Source organism: Epithele typhae (assembly GCF_022376455.1).
Source record: "Epithele typhae strain CBS 203.58 chromosome Unknown BXZ73scaffold_7, whole genome shotgun sequence".
Classification (NCBI taxonomy): domain Eukaryota; kingdom Fungi; phylum Basidiomycota; class Agaricomycetes; order Polyporales; family Epitheliaceae; genus Epithele; species Epithele typhae.
In genome coordinates, this window is record NW_025954198.1 from 175,889 (window position 1) to 191,813 (window position 15,925).

Below are 15,925 nucleotides of genomic sequence, written 5' to 3' on the forward strand. Positions count from 1 at the left end.
AATGAGCGCGCGCTGGCCCGCCCAGCGTCAGAATGGACAGTCCTTGCAAGCCACCGGGAATTGGCCGGGAATCCGGTGGGCGCGAGTCATGAATGCACGATATGCATGATGTCGAAGAACGCTCATCACGCGCGCCAGCCGGCGAGCTCGCGCGAGGCTTCTGGAAGGGAGATGTGGGAAGGCGCGGACGGGTTGGGCAGCTGTGTCCGGCGGTGCGCAGCCCAGAGCTCCGGCGGGCCTTCGGATGGCTGCCACAGCCGCGGAAGCGGATGGAGAATCGCAGATGGAGGCCAGATAGACAGCGTCCGCGCGCGGCTCGTGGTCATGGGTGCCAGGCGGCGAGAGCGGGGGTCCCCAAATCGCCCGTTCGGTGAGCGTGGCGCGCGCAGACGCTGCCGTGGTCTGGCGACGACGTCAAGCAAAGATGCTGGGCGCTCGTGAGGCGGCGGTTGGCGCACGATCGGATGCGGCTCGGCCGAGTGGACAAGGGCAGGCTTGTTGTGCGACACGTTGCAGCAGGGTCGACGACGACAACGACGACCGGGGGGCGATGGAGGACGACGGAGACGGGGAACGGGGATGAAACGGGGGCGACCGGCGGCTAATCGCTCGCGTCGGCGTCTGGCGTCTGGGTGGGCGCGAGCGCGCGAGGCCGAGGCGTGTGTCCGCGCCTGCCACCACCTGCCACTCCTCGTCGCGCTCCTCCGACTGCGGAGGACATATAAAGCCGGGCGCGCAACTCGCCACGCCCCGATCCGCCCCCGTACGTCTCCTGTGCGCGATCGCTCGAACCCCGCCCAAACTCACCGCCGCTCTTTCGCGCCATATAACCCCCGACGCCGACCATGCCCGCCCTCTGCCACGCCATGCCCCCCTTCAACGTCCCCGTCCCGCCCGCGGCCGCCCCGAGCCTCTCCGCCCCCCTCCTCGACCAAAAGCTGTCCTTCGCGCTCGCCAGATTGCATGGCGACGTCTGCCTCGTCCAAGGTGAGCGCCCTGCCCGTGCCCCGACGTCATTCCCCTGCTCACTCTCGCGTCACCCGTGTCTTTGTTCTTTCCCGCCCCGCGCGCGTGACTCCCGCTCGCCGCTCGCAGTGCCCCACACGCCCGCGCCCGGCGGAATGGCCTCCGCGCTCATGGTCGCGGACGTCCACGTCTTCCGGCACGAGTTCATCACCCAGTTCCGCTTCTCGCACCGCGCCACCGTCCACCCCGCGGACATGCACATCCTCGAGCCCATCGCCGACGGCGCCACGCTCTACGAGGAGGACAAGGGCACCGTCTTCCTCGCCCGCGACGTCGTCGCCCGCCTCCAGAAGCACTCTATGGCCGCCCGCGCACACCCCCACCAGCACTTCCGCCACCCGCACTCAGGCCGCTCCATGCACGCGACCCGATCAAGGTCGCTCCCCCTTCCCGTACCGTGCGCGCTCCCCATGCGCGTCCAGCGATCGTAGTCGCGCGACACGTTCTGTCGGATTGTGGCACCCCACCCATTCGACGTCGCCGCCGCACATCGCCGCACCCGCGCCATCCCCCTTGACCCGACTGGGATCTCGCGATTGACGCGCTCCTCCGCCAGCACGAGGGTACACCGGGGCACGTCTGCGCGCACCGCAGCGGCCCCAGTGTTTCATCGCGTCTTTTTCCGTTCTCCGCCTTCTTAGACTGTTCGCATCTGCATCTCCCCCATTCACCGCTCATCGCTGTTCTCCGCACATCATCATCTCTCGATCCGAACCATCACTCATCCGCACACACATACACTGTATTGTTAGGCCTGTATGACCACCTCCCGCACCGCATACCGCACAGCTACATGCATATGTCCCATGTCTGCCACCTCTCCGACGCACCGCCTAATCTCTGCCTCGTTCAAAACACCCTACTACGCCACCGTACACGCACGAACGCGCGGCTTTATGCAGTTTATCAATGTCCGTCGCTCCCCGCTCCAGTGCCTCTCCTCGTGGCCTGCGCGTGGTGTGGCCCCTAATGTGGGCGTATGTGGACACCGACGGGCCACAGGCATCAATCGGCCCTCACGCAGACCGCACGCGTGGTGGTCCACGCCCCCCGGCACTGCATTTCGCCCTCGAGGCGGCCGGACGGTGATCCTGCAATATTCACAGCCAGCATGCGTTCGTGCAGAGCGGTGCGCGTCGCGGATGAATTGATGACGGCCAGTGCGACTTCAAGCTCCAAGTTGGCGACGGTGGACGCGTGTGCCAGGCTGATGACGCGGTGCGCTGGTCACGTACGGCGTTGGAACATGAACCGGTGACGAACGCGGTACCTGCTCAGTGCCGTGCGCGGCGTATCTGGCCAGCGAAGGTTCGGTGCCTCGGAGCCGCGCGCTCGAGACGTCGAAGCCCCGCGGTGGATAGCACTGGGAACCTAGCCCACTCGTGTCGCGACCCGGGCAGGTGGCAACGTGTCGAGGCGCAGAGGCCTTTCGGTACCTGACGTCCGCGGGCTCCGGCCGAGTCGACGTCGTGCAGCTCATTGCCAGGGTGCGTACATACCCGTATGCACTGTGTGGAGTCCGTCGGTGCGTGTGCACACACATATAGTACATACGACGAACGCCGCGCGCGGTTGGCTGGGTAAACTTGGAACGGTGCTGTGGAGGACGAAAGTGGATACTTATTCAAGGGAGGCCGAGGACGCACGGGTGTGCACATTATGCGGAGGCGAGGTCGAGCAACTGCCAACGAGGCTCAAAGTCAACTTTGGATTCCTTCCGGACGGCCGAGCCGCTTCTTTGACAAGCCCCGCTGCGCAGTCAACCTAGAGCGGTGGCTGGTGGCCGGTGTGCGGCCGCGCAGTTGATGGTCCGGGCGGAAGTGGGAGATAGGTGGGGTGGACCGTATACAGGGACCGTCGACGGCGTCCACGGAAAGCATGTACCCCGCTCACACATCCCCTGCAGTGCAAACGGCCAGCAAATATGATGCGACGTCGAGATTTGACATGGAATCTGAGCGGCTCGACAACTGAGTGCAAATAAGGCACCAAGGATACCAAAAGGATACCCAGTATGTATTGATAATAAGATACGAAAAATAGCTAGCCGCCGTCCCTGCACCCGCGGGTGCGCACGGGCTCGGCCCCGCATACGACAGGTCTACACTTCCAGAAGCAGTCGGTAAAGTAGCAAGTGGTCCGGCGTCGAGCGCATAAGGTAGCGAGAACGAAGGGGCGAACGAGGGGGGACACGTTGGGACGCCGGGTGATTTAACGGAAGGTGGGAGTGAAAGTCGTCCGACTAGAAGTCGTAGCCCTCGACCTTGAACGTGCGCCCGTATACGAGGTAGCTCTCCATGATTTTCGCGACCGGGTCGGGGAGGCCCATGCTGAGCAGCGACCACTGGATCTTGGCGTGGCCGTGGATCTGCCCGAGCTTGAAGAAGCAGCGCGCGATCTGGGTGGGGTACTGCGCGGACAAGGTTAGCGTCGTCGACATCCGACTCCGGCATGGTCAGACTCACCGTCATCTCGGCGTAGTCGCCCCACTGGTACGCGGCGACGCGGACGGCGGCCTGGAGGGAGCGCTGGATGTCGCCCTCCTCGGCGTACATGTCCAGGAGCTTCGACCACGGCTTGTACGCGTAGCGGGGGGTGTCCAGGCAGCGCTGGTACGCCTCCTTCGCCTCCTCCTTGTGGTGCAGGCGCATGCCGAGGTCACCCAGGATCTCCCACTCGAGCCCGGTCTTGCGGTACGCGACGTGCTGCGTCTTGAAGTGCGCGACCTCGGCGCGGAAGATCGTCCACACGCGCAAGTCCTGGCGTTCCCGTGCTCAATCTCGCGACGCGCAACGCCAGAGACGACAAGATGCTCACCTCATAGAGGACCATAAACAGGTTGTCGAGCCACCGCTCGCACAGCCGCTTGTTGCTGAACGAGAACGGCTCCTGGGAGGGCGACGCCCCGCCCTCGCCCTCCGGGTTCTCTGCCGCCTGCACCGGCTTCTCGAGCGCAGGGTCCTTGATCCCGTTCTTGGTTACCTCGTCCGCCACCTCGCCGTTCTCCTTGGGCTCCGTCTCCGTCTCCGCCTCCTCCGCCTCCTCTTCCTCTTCCTCCTTCGCCGCATCCCCGTTCAATGGCTTCGCGGCCGACGCCGCCTCCCGCGCGCTCTCGGTCGATATCCGGATCGTCGGGATGCCATTCGCGCCCGCGACGAGCGTCTCCGACTCCCCATCGCCGTCCCCGTCGGCCTTCGCGTCCCCGTGCCGGTCGGACTCGCTCGGGGACGCCATCCCGCGCGTGGATGCGTCGTCGTCCGCAGCGGCGGCCGCTTGGCCCTGCAGCGACACGCCGCGCCGCGGGGAGACCACGGACCCGTCCTCGTGGAAGACCTTGGACGCCGCCGCGGACGGGGGCTGCTCGGTCTGCTTCTGCATGCGGTACTCCTCCTCCATCACGAACACGTAGCTCCTCGTCTTCAGGAGCTCGTCCCAGCCGATCTGCGACACGAGGCGGGTGAGCAGCGCGTAGGCGCGGGCCCATGTGCCGCGGAGGCCGGGGGCGGGGAGGCGGAGCAGGGCGGGGTCGGCCTAGGGGGTGCGGTTGTGAGAGGGGTTCGGGGTGTGAGACAACCCAAGAACTCACCTCGTCGTCTTCCGTCTTCACCCTCTCTGGCAAGATCTCCACGATGGTGCCCTTGGGGGGGAGGTGCACACGAGCGGGGGAGAGGTTGCGGTGAGCATCTCGGCCGTTGTAAGTGAACATTGGACATGAGTTGAGCGTAAGGAGGGCCTGGAGTGTTGTGAGATGAGGGAGGTTCGATGGTTGGACAAGTACGTACATTCTCATACTGGCCAAGGTCAATGTAGCACTCAGTCAACTTCTCCCATGTGACGAACTCGCTTGGCGCACAGTTGACTGCCTGGCGAGCAAGCTTGAGAGCCCATTCGTGCTTGCCTTTGCTACGGAGGAATTCGCATTGGACATGGAGGAGGGTGTAGGACTGTGGGGTCTGCTGGACAGCACCACCCATGATCTGTACAGCTTTCACTTCCTCGTCTGAAGGGTATCGTGTTAGGGGTTTGGGGATGAAGACGCATTATGGGTACGCTCACTCATTCCCAAGTAGCTCTTCGCAAGTAGTGATGATACTTCTGGCTCCCTCGCAGAGATTTTTTCGAACAGGTTTGCAGCATGCTGGAAGCGGCCGCTGTCTCCGAAGTACTTCATGATCGCAGCGGTAAGATGGTTGGAGACAATTGTTGCAACTTGTATCTCTGGATCCGACCCAACCTGCCAGCCTGTGCCGCGGTTACGGAGGGGGCATACAAGACACGGGCAGATGGATCTCACCCTTCATGAACAGTGCTTCAGCGGCTTGCACGAACCGAATCTCGCCTTCGGGGGTAGTGATTGGGTCTAGCTTGCGGTATGCCTCAAGCCAGTAGGTAGGGTCGTCGGAGTAGAGAATGGCGCGCAGAAGAGCGGACAGGAATGTCTCTTGCCAGACCTCTAGTGTTGCCTCATGCCTAGGCCATGTTGAACAAGGAGTCGTCGCACAGCAGATATGGGGTACGCACCTCTCTCCGCGCAGGTCAACGACATACGCCTGAACGCCTCCGGGGATTTTGACGTCTACACGGACGTCCACACGCGAAAACGCGTTGAAGCAGCTGCGATCGCGCGTTCACATTGGGAGCGAGCGCATGAGGGGGCAGAGACGTACCAGTAGCATCCGCTTTTGACTTTCCATGACGCTCCCTTCGTAAACCAACCCGAGTCGTCTTCGATGTTGTAGGTGAGGGAGTTGATGTAGGCGGCTAATGACGCGGAAGACGAGGCGTCGACTCCGGATACGTAGTGATACGAGCCGAGCTGTAGCACATTGAATACGCGGTGGCGTCAATATTGGAGAATGTACTCACATCGCGCTGCCCGCTCCGGCCGCTGGTCTTCAGAACTTGCACGAGATCAGGCGGGCCAAGTTCGCGGAATGTCGCTGCAGGAACAGGAGATTAGGCGGGCGGCGGAGAAACCGAGGGAGATTGGGACGAACAGAGGCTCTCTGTCCGCGCGACGAGCGACTCTCCCAAGTCAACCTGCGGAACACATGAGGGCGGCCGGAGGAACTGCAGGCAAGGGAACGCACTTCGAATAACTCCGGTACGTCCTTGAACGACGCTTCCGCCATGACAGCCGGAGGGGGATGTGGGATGGTACGCGAGTAGAGCAGGGACGGGTACCGACGTGTATGCCCCAGCGTACGTCGTTGGGCGCTGATCTAGGCCAGCCTTACACCGCTTAGGGCATCTTCAAAGTCGAGCTTACTGGCTCTTATTGAGCGTTCTTACGGCTTTTGATTGCGCTTTCTTGCCCGGTCAGTCCCACAAGCGCCCATATAGATGCTGAAAGCGATCGTCCCAAGGCCCGCCCCGGCAAGGATGGCCCGGTCCACTTCATCGAGTCAGCTCCGAGGGCAATTTCCTCCGCGACCTCTCTTGCATCCTGCCCTTATTTACCGTGCACGCTTTCAGCATGCTTCGTCCTTGAGTCACCCTCCTTAACTGCTTCCCACATCCATCCCTTCCGACCAGATGCTACCCCCAAACCTCTCCGCCTGCGGCGCATACACTTGAGACCACATATTACACATACGGACCACGTCAATACAGACTGCTTCCTTCAATATTGGCGTTGGTGAGTAACGTTTCGACACGTAACAGTGTCCACGGGGACTCTGACGCTGGATTGCCGGCAGTGTATTACCAGAGCTCCTTCTATCCGACCTCGCAAAAAAAAAACACTCGGAGCCATGTCCGTCGCGTCAACACCCCCTTCGTCATCTCGCTCGTCATCTCTTTCTTCAGCCGGAGCACCTCCTACACCTCCGAACATGCACCAAAACACCATCGATCCCGCCGCCGAGTGGCTTGTCCAGAAATTTGGAGGGACTAGCGTTGGGAAATTCGCGGCGCAGATCGCAGAGACGATCATCCCGTGCGTATACAGAATCGACCGTATTTTTGCGTTCTCATTCCCATGATATCAGAGAGTATCTGGACCAGCACAAGGTCGTCATCGTGTGTTCGGCACGCTCAGGCTCTACGAAGGCTCTCGGTACCACAAATCTGCTCCTTCGAGCAGCAGGAGAAGCCTTGAAGCGGGATAACAGCGCGTCAGAGACCCCTGGAGACAGCTCGATCTCAAGGCTAACGCAGTATTCATCGCCCTTCACAAGCCCGGGAAGTCTTCCCCCAAGTCGGAGTCCATCGCGGCCGCCCTGGGAATGTCCACCATGACACCAACGCCTCCTTCATTCAATACTACCGTCGACGTCATCCGCTCAGAACACGTCAACGCTGCGCGCTCGGTCATCAGGAAGCCTGAGATTCTCAAGGAGTTGGAGGCCGAGATAGACAGGGATTGCGAATCAATCCGGTCCTTCCTGTTTGCCACTCAGGTGTGTGAACGTGCAGCGTGCCTGGTTTGAAGCGTCCCTCAGCCGGCTAAACGTGCGACTTTCTAGATCATAGATGAGATATCCCCAAGGTCTAGAGATAGCATCGTTGGCTTTGGCGAACGGTTAGGATGCAAGCTAATGACTGCCGTATTGCGGATCGAGTAAGTGTTTCCTCGCTGCAAATCCAGTCATACTCATGTTCATCCATCAGAACGTCGACGCTGAGTTCGTGAGTCTGGAAAACGTCATTCCAGCAGCGGAAGGCGAGAACTTCTCGGACTCGGACACTCTTGACCAAGACTTTTATGACCGCGTCGCGGAATTAGTCGCAGAGAGGATCAAGCAGTGTGGCAGTCGCGTTCCGGTCGTTACCGGTGCGCACATTCTCACATCTAATCGCGACCCGACGCTCATGTTAATTTCAGGCTTCTTCGGGCCTGTGCCTGGCTCTCTTCTCAAGCAGATTGGGCGTGGCTACACAGACCTTCTTGCTGCGCTCATGGCGGCCGGCCTGGGAGCGTCGGAGCTCCAGATTTGGAAAGAAGTCGATGGAATCTTCACCGCGGACCCACGAAAGGTCCCCACAGCCAGGCTCATCCCGATCATCTCACCTGAGGAGGCCGCCGAGCTCACGTACTACGGGAGCGAAGTCGTGCACCCGTTCACGATGGATCAGGCAAGTCCCTACTGTCCATCAGGCGGCCGTCTTTGCTGCAGAGCTTATGCTGACCGCGATTGGTGTGTGGTTCCCAGGTTATTCGGCGCAAGATTCCCATCCGCATTAAGAACGTCGAGAATCCCACAGGAGGCGGGACTGTGATTCACCCCGACCCAGACTTCGACCTCTCGCACCTGAACGGCACGGAATCGCCCGTCCCCGCGGTAGCCGTGCCGTCGTTCGTTCCGTTTGCGTCTCCAACAGGCGACAAACACAACAGGGTACGGCAACCGACCGCCGTACCATCAAGGAGCACATCATCGTGCTGAACGTCAACTCAAATCGCAAGAACGTCTCGCACGGGTTCTTGGCGAGCATATTCGGGACGCTCGACCGCTACGGCGTCGTCGTCGACCTCATCAGTACCAGTGAGGTGTACGTCAGTATGGCCATCGAGGAGAACCTCGATAAAAAGGTGCTGGAGCGCGTCGTGCGCGAGCTCAAGAAGACCGGCACGGTGCGCCCGCTGTCTGCCTCCCGCGCGAGCCGCACTCTGACCCCCACCGTTCCGTGCAGGTCACCGTCGCCCGCGACATGGCCATCCTCTCGCTCGTCGGGCGCTCGATGCGCAACATGATCGGTATCTCTGGCCGCATGTTCACCACGCTCGGGCAGGGGAACGTGAACATCGAGATGATCAGCCAAGGCGCGAACGAAATCAACATTTCATGCGTCATCGATGGTCGTGACGCCGTGAAGGCACTCAACCTCATTCACCAAGCCTGCCTGCAAATCAAGCACGAGGGCGAACGCGGTCGCAGTGCGTCATCATTGTCACTTCCTCTACGCACGGGGCGGGACGCCAGTCCTTTGTTAATGCGTGTGAATGACTCGCAGCTCACTCGTCTCCTTCCAGTTGGCCCCTGGCTCTTCTAACCGCCCAACGCTCGCCGGCAAGCCGACGTCGAGTGACGTCGTCGCGGAATCTTCTTTCATGGTCAGGTTTCGTCCCAGGGTCGCAGGTACCCTCGTGACGTTCTCCGACGCTGGCTTCTCACAGCGCACCAGGGACGGGCGAGAGGAGCATGGGGATGATGTAAGTTCGGTGCCGTCACCGCAGTCAAAATCAGAGTGGAATTGTATTACCCTCGTCTTCCACCATCCCGTGTGCGCCCGAGCAACCCCGCCCGTGGACCTGCGAGAAGATAGAAGTCGCCCTGCATTGCACCCCGTGTCTGCGCGGCCTCGGGCATTACAGCGCAGGGTCGTCGTGAAGTGCGAAAATGCGCTCGGGCGCGGTGCGAACCGCACCGCGTTAGGGGAGGCAAAGCCACCCCATGGCCAGTAGGTTATCACCTAGCAAGGAGCGTTCGTTGAAAACACTGTGTGTAGCTATCCGCATGTCTTTCCGAAGACATGGGACAGAGACACGCTGGGCGTTCGTCGCACTTCGCCAGAGCAGTCCGATCCCACCTGATCTCGTTCGTACGGCGAAGCACATGGAGATCCCAGCCCCACCCGAAGCCCGTGCGTGCTCTGTTGGAACACGCGCAACTGCAAGCGGGCCAAGAGTACCCTCAGCTGGGCCGGAGGAGGCAGCGGCCACCGCTGGCTGGCGTGGACCGCGTGCTGCTTGCGTCCGGATGGCTCGCGCCAGGCGTCAGGAAGCCTGCTGGTGACTCACGAGCCGGCGGTTCCGTTCTGTCAGGAGTCGTCGAAGCCTCCGGGCTTCACCCGGGGCGGATGCGTTTCGGAAAACACCCCCGAGCGCGCAGTTGATTCCGGGGCTCTTGGGTGGGCCGACGGAGTCAGCGCGCACATGGGTGGTTGAAGCATGTCGGCGGATGCCATCGTGCTCAGCATGGCAGGTGATGCTTTTCATGATGTACACGCCCGACCAAGCACGGACAGCGAAAGTTCACCGAGTGGGGCGGTGGGAGCGCCATATGCAAAGCTCGCGCAAGCGAGGTCTTGGTGCAGACATATCTGTTTCATCATAGCACTGTGCGTGCTCTCGTCGTCGCGAAACGCTGGAGATTCCCGCGTGTGTAGCCGTTGTGTTGGTTGCTTAAGGCACGTTCGCAAGCGAGATGCCCGATGCAGAGACGCGCGGCGCTGCATGAGAGCCACGATGTTGCGCCCACGCACATGGTAGACAACAAAACAGGGAGCGGGATGTTAGGCACGTTGATGTATTCACGACGTTGGTATCGAACCCCGCAGCGACAGATGCGGGAAACCGACGAGTTACAGAAATGCCGCTGTCTGTCGCAGCCTGCAGGCTAAGCTTGTCTTTTTCTCGGGCTCGTGATCGTTGTGAGCCGTTGCCAGATCCGAGGGCTGTTCCTGTGGATCCATAACCTCAACTGTCATCATACGAAATGTCTGGATGATCGTTTTCAAAGAAATGCTCAATCTTGTTGAGTTTAAAGATTAAAACGCGTCCACACGAGCAGAGCTGCCGCAAGAATTCATCATGGCCAATAAAACAAAGCAATCGCAGATGAATATGATATAAAAATGACCACCGCAGGGATCGAACCTGCAACCTTTTGGTCACGTGACCTTGCTTTAGCCGCCGGCGATCGAAGCCAAACGCGCTACCATTGCGCCAGGTAGCCATGCTTCATTGACTGCCTGTCATGTATATAGCCCTTTCTAGCTGAACGCAGCCGAACGAATAGGAGATGGATACAGCCTGCCCTTGAATGCCTCCGGAGTCCGATGAGCAGGTTGCCATGCGGCAGGAACAGGCTCGATGAAAAGACTTGTGCTGGCCGGATGTCTTGTATCGCTGCTCAAGTACGGGCCTGATGCTTGGCTGTTGGCTGGTGATTCGAGCATTGGCCTCGTGGGCAAAGACGCTGCAGGGGGGCGCAAGGGGCCGTAAGAAGGTTTGCGGAAACTTCGGTGCCTGACGAACAGGCACGGCTTCCGTCCGTGAGGAGATGCTTACAGAGCACACGAGTCCGTCCGCGCAGGACGGCAGCGACGCGAGGTCCCCCGCTGTAGTGATGTGCGCGCGCGGCGGAGCGATCACACGCGCGATCAACGGACGCGGTCGGCCTCGACACGTTGGGCGCCGCGCGATGCGTGCTGGGTGCCCAGGGCCGCGAACGCGAACGCGAGCTAGGATCGAGTGCGCGAGGTGCGCGCGGGAGGCGGCAGCGGGCGAGGGGCTAACATCACAGGCACAAGGTCAGCGGTGAGAGGGCAGTAGTTGGCGGATGGCGGTGCGTGATTGCTCGCCTGGGCGGAGGTGAAATTGGAACCCACGGAGTCGGACGATCGAGGACGCGCGGGCGCTTCTCTGCAGTCGTCGCGACGGATCCGGAGGCGCCCTTGGATCCTGGATTTCTTGCAGCAGCCAACGCGAGCGTTCATATGTCTCTCATCTTTTCCCTCCACGCCCCTCCCCGCCCCGCTCTTCTCTCCCTGCCCGCGCGCGCCCCCCATGCCCGCCGCCCGCATTGCTCCGGACCGCGACCCGCTCGCCGCCGCCCTCCGCCCCCCGATCGACGAGACCGACGAGGAGAAGGCGGTCCGTGTCGCCAGCGAGGAGGCTGCAAAGCGCGTCAGCCACGCCATAGACGAGGCCATTCGTCTCGAGCGCCAGCAGCGCAAGAAGCACAAGCTCGTCCGTCTCCTTCTCCTGGGACAGAGTGAATCAGGTCCGTCTCGTCCCCCACGCGCCCTCGCGGTCCCTCATCTCCGCCCTCCTCTCTCCAGGCAAATCTACCACCCTTCGTCGTGAGTACTCATACTATCCGATCCGTTCTCGGGCGTCCCAGGCTCGTCGGCCGGCGCGGAACGAGGATTCCCGGGATCGACGAACGCCCAGGTCCTCGCCGAAGTGCTTCCACGCCCCCTTTCTTCTTCTCGGGCCGCTCTTTCCAAGCGAACAGTCTCTCTCTCTTCCAGACATCCCTCCTGCACCCTGCATCCCGCCCTTTGCTTGTCCCTAAGTTACGATGTTCGTCTCAGCCGAGATGCTGACCGGCAGTTGCAGAGTTCCAAAGACTCTACACTCCAAACGCGTTTCGCGAGGAGCGTATTTTATGGCGCGCTGTCATCCAGTTAAACATCGTACGGTCCATCCACAATATCCTCGACACCCTTACCGACATTCGGAGACGAGACGTTTATGAACCGTCGGTGTACACTTCTGACCCTGATTCAGACTCAGAGTCGGAAAATCATGTCGCCCTTCCTCCCCACCTCGAAGAGCTCCGGAGACGCCTCTACCCTCTGCGACACGTCGAGTCCCTGCTCATCGCCAAATTGTGTCCCCCAAACGACTCGGAAGCGACCACACTCGGGTATGGTGGCAGCAATAGTGTCAACGGCAACGTTTCGTCCCACTGGAGCTCACCCCCAACGCATGCTCTGCACAATAACGAGGTCTTCGTTCGCCCAGGAGCAGCCTGGAAACGGGTTACTGGACGTCCTCAGTCTGCCGGCACAACTGGGCAAGAGACGATCGACGAATGTCAGACAATGCTGCATCACTGTCGGGCAGACATTGTAGCACTCTGGAACGACTCGATAGTGCGACATGTACTCCGGCGTCGGAAAGTCCGCATAGAAGATAGTCCAGGATTGTGAGTCGCTCACAAAACACTTGATCAACCGCATTTACCCACGAGACCCAGTTATCTCAACGACATCGATCGCGTAACCGCTGTTCAGTACTTCCCATCAGAAGGTGAGCAGCGGGCGGGCGTGCCTGTATCTGCTCGTTCACTGACTTTGGCATCGCCTGACAGACGACGTTCTGAGGGCGCGACTGAAGACGGTCGGCGTTTCCGAATACAGTTTCCACATGGAAGCGGGTGACGAGAGGGGGACAGAGTGGCGAATCATCGACGTCGGCGGTTCTCGCTCCCAAGTCCGTCCTTCCACCGATCGTTGCTTATAACGTGACTGACACTTTACTGTAGCGACGTGAGTTTAGCGCGCATGGTCTCTCCGCCCACCTGATTGACTAAATATTGTACCACAGCGACCTGGGTGCCGTTCTTCGATGATGGTGGGTGCAGCTCACCTCATTAGTGCGCAGGACACATTCTGACTTGGCTCTCTTTGGTGTGTAGTGAATGGTGAGACCCGGTGAAACATGGCGTGGGGACTCGCGCTCATTCTACTTTCAGCCATCATCTTTCTCGCTCCCATATCCGCCTTCGATCAAGTGCTGGCAGAAGACAGGAGCGTGAACCGATTGGTGTGTTATTTAAATGCGAAATCGTTGCCGCTTGCTCATTGCTGCGCCGCAGGAGGACAGCGTACTGCTCTGGAAGGAGCTCTGCTCGAATAAGCTGCTCGCTAAAGTGGACCTGGTGCTCTTCCTGAACAAATGCGACATATTGGAATCCAAGCTGAAGTCCGGGGTTCGCCTTGCGAAGTATGTGCGCAGTTTCGGCGAGCGCCCGAATGACCCCGACGTAGCGCAGAAATGTGCGTCCCACGCTACAGGATTAGCGGACATCGTGCTAATCTCCGTTGGCCCCCTAGACTTCAAGAGCAAGTTCAGCGCCATTCATCGTGAACATTCGCCGATACCGCGGAAGTTCTACGGGTTCTGCACTTCAGTCACCGTACGTCTTCGCCCTCACCAGATTTTGCCCACTGCTCCATATATTTGTTGCAGGACTCGACCACAACTGGTGGCATTATTGCTGCAGGTTAGTGGGTTACAGTCTTTATCATGGTATGACGTGTTCATCTCTTTCACAGTGAAGGACATGGTGTTACGCGAGCATTTGAGGGCCTCCAAGCTGCTTTGAATGTCTGTCAAGCTACACGGCTTTCCCCAGGCACGGCACGCCCGATGACCAGGGGCACATTTGGCCGCTCGTTCGGTGCCGCCAAGCGTTGGACGAGGTCCCCGCGCAAGACTCCGGCGCCGATCGCATCTATCCGAATCTCCGACCTCTGTCGTAATCCAGGTCCCCCAAGGCCTCAAGTCGTCCACGTTCCCATTAGCGTGCCTGACCCGGCGGCTCAGGAGTTAACGTTTCAACGAGCGCGAGGACCAGTCGCCCAGGAACATCGTTGAGGGCACGCTGCCTTAAGAAGCTTCACGGCATGCCTACTGCCTCCGGAGAAACACCGTCTCCGCTCGCGTTTGGGGCCAGACCGCCTCGCGCTGTCTGTCATTTTTCTATTGGGTATGAGGATGTCGCGACCCCACACGCCAGCCACTCTCCCGTTCATGCCTCCATGGTTCACCCATTCACCGCGCCGTTGTTCTGTGCGGCTTAATGCCGAACAGGGCTGGCCGGCCGCACCGCCACTCATATGCCTCTCATGTCCCTCGTCACGCTCCCTCTCTCATCCTGCCCCCTGCCCCTGTCACAGTCACGAACGCAGTCTCGATCCACCTCATCTGGTCTCTTGGTTTGGGTGTATTTTCATCGCACATCTACGGCCCTGGATATGCCCTACATCTGGTCGCATCATGTCTCCCCCTCGCCTTGGTTTCTCGGTGCATCTCATACTTAAATGGTCATGGTCTTGGTCTTGCATAGCACTAGTAAACCCCATCGTACACTCACCCACATACTTACCATAGTAGTCTGTCCCTGCTATTTGGTTATCATGTCCGTCGCATATCCCATCCCCATGCTTTGTCTCCCATCCTGTCACACATAGTTGTCGCTGCCGCACGGACTCTCCACTCTGTCTCTGTCACCATCCCATCATGCCCTCGGCTCTCCCCCATCGGTGTGTAGATATATGTATGTGTTGTATACAGCGCGGTGCCAGTGCGCACCCGCACACTAGAACAAAGTTGTTGTATGTACCGCCTAAACGCGACACGTTCTCCTGGCTCGCTCTTCGTTTGCACTCCAACCATCCCCTGAAAGGACGCGCGCGCAGGCGCCCAAGTCGTGTTCGCAGTACCGTGACTCAAACGCCCGAGTACTGCACTCGGAACAGACCCACGATCGCGCAGACTGCACGTCGCGCCCGCCGTCGAGAGCCGTGTGGGTGTGTGCGCGTATGTGGGCCTGCGGTCTCCGCGGTGGTTCGAGAAGCGCGATCGCGGCGCGCACGAAGCTCCGACGAGATCGCGCGCAGATGCTCAGGTCGCCGCCGCCGCCGCCGCGATGATTCCGGAGGGACCCGCTGTGGACCGTCGCGCGGAGGGTGTGTATGTGTGTGGACGAGTGCCCGCGGAAAGTTCGCGAAGGTTTAGAGTTCGATGGTTCGGTCGCCTGCGGTCTGCGGATGCACTGTCTGTGGGTAACATACCGGGCTCCCGCGGTCTTCCGTCACGAGCGCGAGGATCGCGGTACACTGCTGGGCACCGTGCATGGCCTTGGGGGTACGTGCGGGCGGACGTACGGTAAAAGCGTCGTCGCCCGCGAGGCCCGTGTGCGCGAAGAGGCACCGTGTCTGTGTTACTTTTCTGAGAAGGGAGGAAACATCAGCCTATGGATCAGCCACATGGATTATACGAAGCACAACGAGGCCACGAACGGGTTCTGCACAAAGTCATGGGGACGTTATCCTGTTACTTGTAACGACCGAGTCCGTGTCGCGGACCGACTCTGTAGAAGTTCCCGCTGATTGAGGTGGGCCTCGGGCGGGTCCACCCGCCTTGGCGGAGTTGACCGACGTCATCTTCGCGAGCCGGATGAGATCCTTGAAGCTCGCAGGAGGATCTGAGATCATCGACAACCCTGCAGACAGTAGAAAGGTCTCCCGGTCGCGACGCGTCGAGACAGCCGGGGAGGATTCCGAGGCGCTGGGGCTGGATGCTCGGAGGGATGACACTTGAGTGACATGCGGCGAGAGCCTCTCTGGCCCCTGTAGCTTAGCTCCTCCCTGCATCGAC

At 60.3% G+C, this 15,925-nt stretch overlaps 4 protein-coding genes and 1 non-coding gene across 5 annotated transcripts; 3 read left to right on the forward strand and 2 right to left on the reverse strand.

Annotated features, from left to right (window-relative positions):
- Positions 1-944: 944 nt before the first annotated feature.
- BXZ73DRAFT_29092 (uncharacterized protein) lies at positions 945-1,337 on the forward strand (the record flags this gene model as incomplete). The annotated part of the gene is made up of 2 exons (XM_048017770.1): positions 945-987; positions 1,096-1,337. Coding segments are annotated over 2 exons (285 nt in total), but the record flags the coding sequence as incomplete, so codon positions are not given.
- A 1,931-nt stretch (positions 1,338-3,268) lies between these two features.
- Positions 3,269-6,158, reverse strand: BXZ73DRAFT_98355 (chaps-domain-containing protein; the record flags this gene model as incomplete). The annotated part of the gene is made up of 12 exons (XM_048027666.1): positions 3,269-3,436; positions 3,492-3,785; positions 3,844-4,557; positions 4,613-4,759; positions 4,809-5,026; positions 5,083-5,268; positions 5,321-5,496; positions 5,548-5,640; positions 5,694-5,842; positions 5,893-5,966; positions 6,024-6,066; positions 6,117-6,158. 12 exons carry the CDS (start codon positions 6,156-6,158, stop codon positions 3,269-3,271), a joined length of 2,304 nt encoding a protein of 767 aa, XP_047880863.1.
- Positions 6,159-6,779: 621 nt separating this feature from the next.
- Positions 6,780-9,021, forward strand: BXZ73DRAFT_88326 (aspartate kinase; the record flags this gene model as incomplete). Its single annotated transcript, XM_048024900.1, has 10 exons — positions 6,780-6,964; positions 7,017-7,213; positions 7,315-7,427; positions 7,494-7,574; positions 7,639-7,801; positions 7,853-8,103; positions 8,181-8,366; positions 8,396-8,602; positions 8,662-8,905; positions 9,002-9,021. 10 exons carry the CDS (start codon positions 6,780-6,782, stop codon positions 9,019-9,021), a joined length of 1,647 nt encoding a protein of 548 aa, XP_047880864.1.
- A 1,585-nt stretch (positions 9,022-10,606) lies between these two features.
- On the reverse strand, positions 10,607-10,706 carry BXZ73DRAFT_t45. Its single transcript has one exon. It is a non-coding gene; the product is annotated as a tRNA-Arg (tRNA).
- Positions 10,707-11,539: 833 nt separating this feature from the next.
- BXZ73DRAFT_42294 (G-alpha-domain-containing protein) lies at positions 11,540-13,868 on the forward strand (the record flags this gene model as incomplete). The annotated part of the gene is made up of 11 exons (XM_048018929.1): positions 11,540-11,756; positions 11,815-11,835; positions 12,095-12,686; positions 12,738-12,790; positions 12,852-12,977; positions 13,088-13,114; positions 13,236-13,306; positions 13,359-13,539; positions 13,597-13,679; positions 13,733-13,766; positions 13,819-13,868. The coding sequence occupies 11 exons, from the start codon at positions 11,540-11,542 to the stop codon at positions 13,866-13,868; spliced, it is 1,455 nt and encodes a 484-aa protein (XP_047880865.1).
- Between the last annotated feature and the right edge of the window lie 2,057 nt (positions 13,869-15,925).